General features: G+C 44.6%; 1 protein-coding gene across 1 annotated transcript in view; it reads right to left on the bottom strand.

Moving 5' to 3' along the window:
• The window catches only part of LOC113220336 (zinc finger protein 721-like), a 44,096-nt gene that overhangs the window by 8,763 nt on the left and 29,004 nt on the right, over positions 1 to 6,329 (bottom strand). Inside the window, exon 2 of the mRNA XM_031935286.1 lies at positions 1 to 771. Within this exon, the coding sequence (XP_031791146.1) occupies positions 1 to 771 (771 nt within the window). The remainder of the gene's footprint in view (positions 772 to 6,329) is intronic.

Genomic DNA, 6,329 nt, shown 5'->3' with positions numbered 1-6,329 from the left:
TCTTATGTTGAGCAAAGCTTGAGGATGAGGTAATGACTTTGCCACATACCTTACATTTGATGGGTTTCTTTCTAGTATGAATTTTCTCTTGTCTATTCAGGTCTGAGGACTGTTTAAACACTTCCCCCCGTTCTTTACATTTGTAGGGTTTATCTCCAATATGAATTTTCTTACATTCATTCAGGTTTGTGGAGCATCCAAAGGCTCTGCCACGATCTTCACATGTGTAGAGTTTCTCTCCAGTGTAAATTCTCTTATGTGCAGCAAGGTTTCTTGACCTACTAAAGGCTTTGCCAGTCTCTTCACATGTGTAAGGTTTCTCTCCAGTATGAATTTTCTTGTGTTGATTCAGGGCTGTGGACCGTCCAAAGGTTTTGCCACATTCTTCACATGTGTAGGGTTTCTCTCCAGCATGAATTCCTTTATGCTGAGTTATGTCTGAGAACTTCTGAAATGACTTGCCGTATTGGTTACATTTAAAGTGTTTCTCTCCAGTATGTCTTGTCTTGTCTTTGTCTGAATTTGCAAATGTACTAAAAACTTTGACACCTGCATTACATTGAAATATTTTGCTCTGGGTATTTGGCAAGCATTGATTAATTACATTATAACCTCCTTTCTGCACTTTACACACATTCATACTTTTACAGTCTCTCCTTAATTGTAAATTCTCATGCCCACATTTCTCATATCTTCTCAGTATACATTTGTGAAATGAATCTTCTGTCCCCTGCACTGGCAAAAAGTCTTGGGTGAAATGAGAACACATAGCTGAAAGAAATAAAAAATAACAAATTATCCCAGTTACTAGATTCATATGAATATACTTTACAAATCTAATAAAATTATACACAGTACGCTAGTAAGATAGCATAACAAAAATACAAGTCATACCTTCTTCGCAGACATATACATGTAACAAACATATAGTGATCAAAATGCCTTTGTGTTAAATCTATAAATGTGTTAATTGTATGCAATGTCTCAGGTAAGCACAATGCCAAGAGCCACATAGAACAGGAAGGAATGTTTGCTACATTTACCTACCAACAGCTCTTCCTCCTCCCCAATATAGCACTATGCCACTAGGAGAAAACTCTCAACTGTCTTTTTCCTTAAAAGCAAAAAAAAAAAAAATACTGACACACATATCCTTACTTCTGCCTTTTGGGGTCTTTACAAAAACTGATTTCTGCCTCCCATAAAACAGTGATGAAAGAAATGGTGATACTTTGGAAGAACAACTTGGGTATGTGAAGACAAATTACAAATATTTCAAGAGCAGACTGAAGTGCTAAATACAGGCAACAGGTAGAGCAAGTGATTAGAGACTTTATTTATTTATTTATTTATTTATTTATTTATTTATTTATTTATTTTGAAATGGAGTCTCACTCTATCACCCAGACTGGAGTGCACTGGCGGGATATCTTGGCTCACTGCAAGCTCCACCTCCTGGGTTCACGCCATTCTCCTGCCTCAGCCTCCCCAGCAGCTGGGACTACAGGCGTCCGACACCACGCCCGGCTAATTTTTGTATTTTTAGTAGAGACGGGGTTTCACTGTGTTAGCCAGACTGGTCTCGATCTCCTGACCTCATGATCTGCCTGCCTTAGCCTCCCAAAGTGCTGGGATTGCAGGCATGAGCCACCACGCCTGCCAATTAGAGACTTTTAAGAGGAAACATGAAGAAACCCTTTTAACTAAAAAATAAACATGAAATTCCAGACAAGAGACATGCTTCCAACATGTATGACAGGTTCCCATAATCTCTATCAAAGATAATTGGCTTTAGACTATGTCATGACAAACAAACATAATAAACGTTGTGACAAACAGCTTTTTGTTAATGCTCAAATAACAAGCAAATATTACAATGTATACAAAATAATTTAAAATTTTTCAGAGAACCATAAAAACCAAAGATGTACAAATTTTTAAATGTAATCTGAATAATGCTGAATCAGTTAACTGAAAACACATACAACTAAATGTAATCAGAAAAATTAGAACATCAATGAGAACATTAAAAACAACAAAAAAAATCATGGAGGTGACAAATACAAAATGACTCAAATTTTCAAAAGTTAAAAAAAGGATGTAATAAATGAAGCAGCTCAACAAACTTCAACTAGGATACACACACAAATTTATGGCAAGGCGCATATATAAGCAAAGTTTCAAAAATCAAACACAAGACGGGTGTCTCAGGAACTGCAAAATAAAAGTGATGTGTCATTTATAAATGTGGTCTTATAAAATTACCAGTGAATCTGTCAACAAAAGTGTTTCACACCAGAAGGAATTGCAATATAACTAAGGTGCTGGAGAAAAAAAAAAAAAAAAATTATACATGGGAATAATATAACCAGCAAAACTGTCCCAATACTGAAGAAAAAGTAAAGACCTTTCAAGATAAGCAAATGCTGAAAAAGTATATTAGCACAACACCTGTCTTACCAAAAAATTACTGAAGAGAAGTGTCTTCCACTGAAAATAATATAATGCAAGAAAATCAAACATAATCATATGAAAATACGTAACTTTCTGAAAAAGATATGCACACACTAAATTCTGTACCACTATCATAATAGTGCAGAAAACTTTTTTTTTTTTTTTTTGAGGCGAAGTCTTGCTCTGTCGCCCAGGCTGGAGTGCAGTGGCCAGATCTCAGCTCATTGCAAGCTCTGCCTCCCGGGCTAGTTTTTTGCATTTTTTAGTAGAGACGGGGTTTCACCGTGTTAGCCAGGATGGTCTCGATCTCCCGACCTCGTGATCCGCCCATCTTGGCCTCCCAAAGTGCTGGGATTGCAGGCTTGAGCCACCGCGCCCGGCCCCAGAAAACATTTTAATCTCTAAAATTTTAAGGTTAAAAGCATAAAAATGATCATAAACTGTTCATCATTATCCGGTAATAATATACAACATAAAAAATGATTACTGACATCAATAACGAACTTGAGGACAGATGTAACGAGGGAGTTTTCTTTTCTTCCTGTCTCACTCTGTCACCCAGACTGGAGAGCAGTGGCGTGATCTTGGCTCATGGTAACCTCTGCCTGCCCAGTTCAGGCAATTGTCATGCCTCACCCTCCTAGAACTACAGGTACACACCACCATGCCCTTCCAATTTTTTGTATTTTTAATAGAGACGGGGTTTCACCATGCTGGCCAGGCTGGTCTCAAACTCCTAACCTCATGATGTGCCTGCCTCGGCCTCCCAAAGTGCTGGGATTACAGGCATGAGCGACTGCGCCCAGCCCTTTTTTTTTTTTTTTGAGACACAGTCTTGCTCTGTTGCACAGGCTGGAGTGCAGTGGCCATGTCAGCTCACTGCAAGCTCCGTCTCCCGGGTTTACGCCATTCTCCTGCCTCAGCCTCCCGAGTAGCTGGGACTACAGGCACCCGCCACCTCGCCCGGCTAGTTTTTTGTATTTTTTAGTAGAGACGGGGTTTCACCGTGTTAGCCAGGATGGTTCTCGATCTCCTGCCCTCGTGATCCGCCTGTCTCGGCCTCCCAAAGTGCTGGGATTACAGGCTTGAGCCACCACACCCGCCCCCCCTACTTTTTTTTTGAGACAGAGTCTCACTCTGTTGCCAGGCTGGAGTGCAGCTGTGGAATCTTGGCTGACTGCAACCGCCAACTCCTAGGTTCAAGCAATTCTCCTGCCTTAGCCTCCTAAGTAGCTGGGACTAACAGGCGCGGGGCACCACAGGCAGCTAATTTTTGTATTTCTGGTGAAGACGGGGTTTCAACATGTTGACCAGGATGGTCTCGATCTCTTTTCGTGAACTGCCTGCCTCGGCCTCTCAAACGGCTGGGATTACATGTGTGAGCGCCCAGCCAAGGAAGAATTTTCAAATGCAACTCAGGTTTTTACCAGTTTTAAATATATTATTTTGCTGGGAACAGTGGCTCGCTTCTGTAATCCCAGCACTCTGGGAGGCCAAAGAGGGTGGAACACGAGGTCAGGAGATCGAGACCATCCTGGCTAACACGGTGAAACCCCCTCTCTACTAAAAATACAAAAAACTTCAGCTGGGCATGGTGGTGAACGCCTGTAGTCCCAGCTACTCGAGATGCTGAGGCAGGAGAATGGCATAAACCTGGAAGGCGGAGCTTGCAGTGAGCCCAGATTGCGCTGCTGCACTCCAGCCTGGGCCACTGAAGAAGGCTCGGTCTCAAAAAAAAAAAAATAAGATAAAATAAAAATATATTACTTTAAGAAATTTTATGTACTTCCCAAGATACCAGAAAAACGTATCTCTATAGATACACCAAAAAATAATAAGACAGAAAAAGAAAATAAGGGGCAAAAATGAAATAATCCAGCAAAACAATACAACTTATGAAGTAAAGGTTTCCATTCAAAATAATTCACCAAATAAAGGTGTTTGGAGGAACGGAGGCAAGATGGTGCACATCCGGGTTCTTCATCCCCGCTCCCAACTTTTCCCACGCGCACGAAAATGCAGCCGGCGCCCAGGGAGGGTGCAGACCAACTGGGCGTGCGCCAGGTGACGTCAATCTGAAGAGACCAAGATTTACCTGGTCGCACCTGCGGAACGCCCCTGACACGCCCATGCCCCACCTATTGCCCTCCCACTCCTAGAAAAGCCGCTCTCTGCCATTGAGCCACGCGGACTTCCCAGTTTCCCATTGCTGTCAGAACTGTCGGAACTCCGTCCGAGAGCTTGGGGGAGGGGAACTCTGCCGGCCTTCTTTGCTGGAGGCCGACAGACTTCTTCTCCACACCTTAGGTTACTAAAATAAACTTGCAGTTTTGCTCCTGACCTGTGCCTACTTGCTGGTTCTTTTGTGCTCGCTCTGGTGGTCTTAGAAAAACAAGACAGGTGGTGCCGAACCCGGGAGGAGACCCCTCCTCAGAGCCCCCGGGGTCCGGGGAGCCTCCTCCTCCTCCTCGTTCCACGCCGCAGACGAACCAGGACCTGAGACCCGCTTCGCTCACTCTCACGGCCTCTCTGGGGTAAGTGCCCTTGTCTCCTCTTTACCACCCTCAGCCAAAATCCTGCGCAGGTCCGAGGTCCATTTGGAGCCACCAAGTGGCTGGGAGAACCGTTCAGGACGGAGACGTCCGCCTGAAGGTACTCTCCACTTTGGCTTCAAGAGCCTCCAGTCTGTCTCTGCTGGTTCCAAAGGACGCTTTGAAGCCAGGCAGAGATCCACTTCCATTTCCATTTTGTCCATTGTGTGTCGGTAAAGAGGAAACAAATGGGAAACCCCCAGTCCAAATTTCCAAAGAGCACCCCCTTAGGGTGCCTCCTAGCCAATTTAAAAACCTTACAGCTTGAACAAGACCTTAGGAGGAAGCGGTTAATTTTCCTTTCCACTGTGGCGTGGCCGCGATACATACTAGACAATCAGTCTCAGTGGCCACCAGAGGGCACCCTAGACCGTAATGTTCTGACCGACCACAGCAATTTCTGCCAGCGGCTAGGCAAGTGGTCTGAAATTACTTACATACAAGGCTTTTGGGCCTTACGCTCTCGTCCCGACCTGTATAGCTGGTGCTCTTCGGCCCAAGTTATGCTAGCCAAGGACGCCGGCTCACAGGAACCCGAAAAAGAGGAGTCTTCATTCCTTTCTGTTCAGCCGGAGGATCTAGGTTTTCCCTCACTTCCGCCCTATACTCCTCCTCCTCCTCCCTCCGTCCGGAATCCTCCTTCCTCTTCCTTACCTACTAGTAATCCACTCAGTCCCGTGCCTCCTTCGGGGCCCCGAACTGGCTGTCTTGAGTCTCCTGTCTCTGCTCACACCCGCTCTAAGTGCCCTGCTGATGCCTCCACTCCTGCCCCGCACCCTCCTACAGTGTTAGCGCCTTTGCGAGAGGTGGCCGGGGCGGAGGGGGTAGTCAGAGTACATGTCCCTTTTTCATTGGCCGATCTTTCCAAAATTGAGAAGTGTTTAGGTGATTTCTCAGCTAATCCTACCATATACATGAAGGAATTTAGATACCTTTGTAAGGCCTATGACTTAACTTGGCATGACCTCCAGGTTATCCTAACCTCCACCCTAAACCCTGAGGAGCAAGAGCACATCCTAGCGGCCGCCAGGAAGCATGCCAACCAACTACATTTAACTGACGCCGCCATCCCACTAGGGGAGCAAGCAGTCCCCTCGGCAGACCCAGACTGGAACTACCAAGCAAACCAGCCTGGGCGCCGTAGGCGAGACTTAATGGTCCAGTGTTTGTTGGCTGGTATGCAAGCAGCCTCGAACAAAACTGTAAATTTTAACAAATTAAAAGAAATTATTCAAAATCCAGAAGAAAATCCAGCCGCATTCTTAAATAGGCTGACTGAGGTTC

The sequence above is a fragment of the Piliocolobus tephrosceles genome, chromosome 3, assembly GCF_002776525.5.
Source record: "Piliocolobus tephrosceles isolate RC106 chromosome 3, ASM277652v3, whole genome shotgun sequence".
Lineage (NCBI taxonomy): Eukaryota > Metazoa > Chordata > Mammalia > Primates > Cercopithecidae > Piliocolobus > Piliocolobus tephrosceles.
Note: the sequence above shows the minus strand (reverse complement) of the source record. Positions and strands in the feature narration are given on the sequence as shown.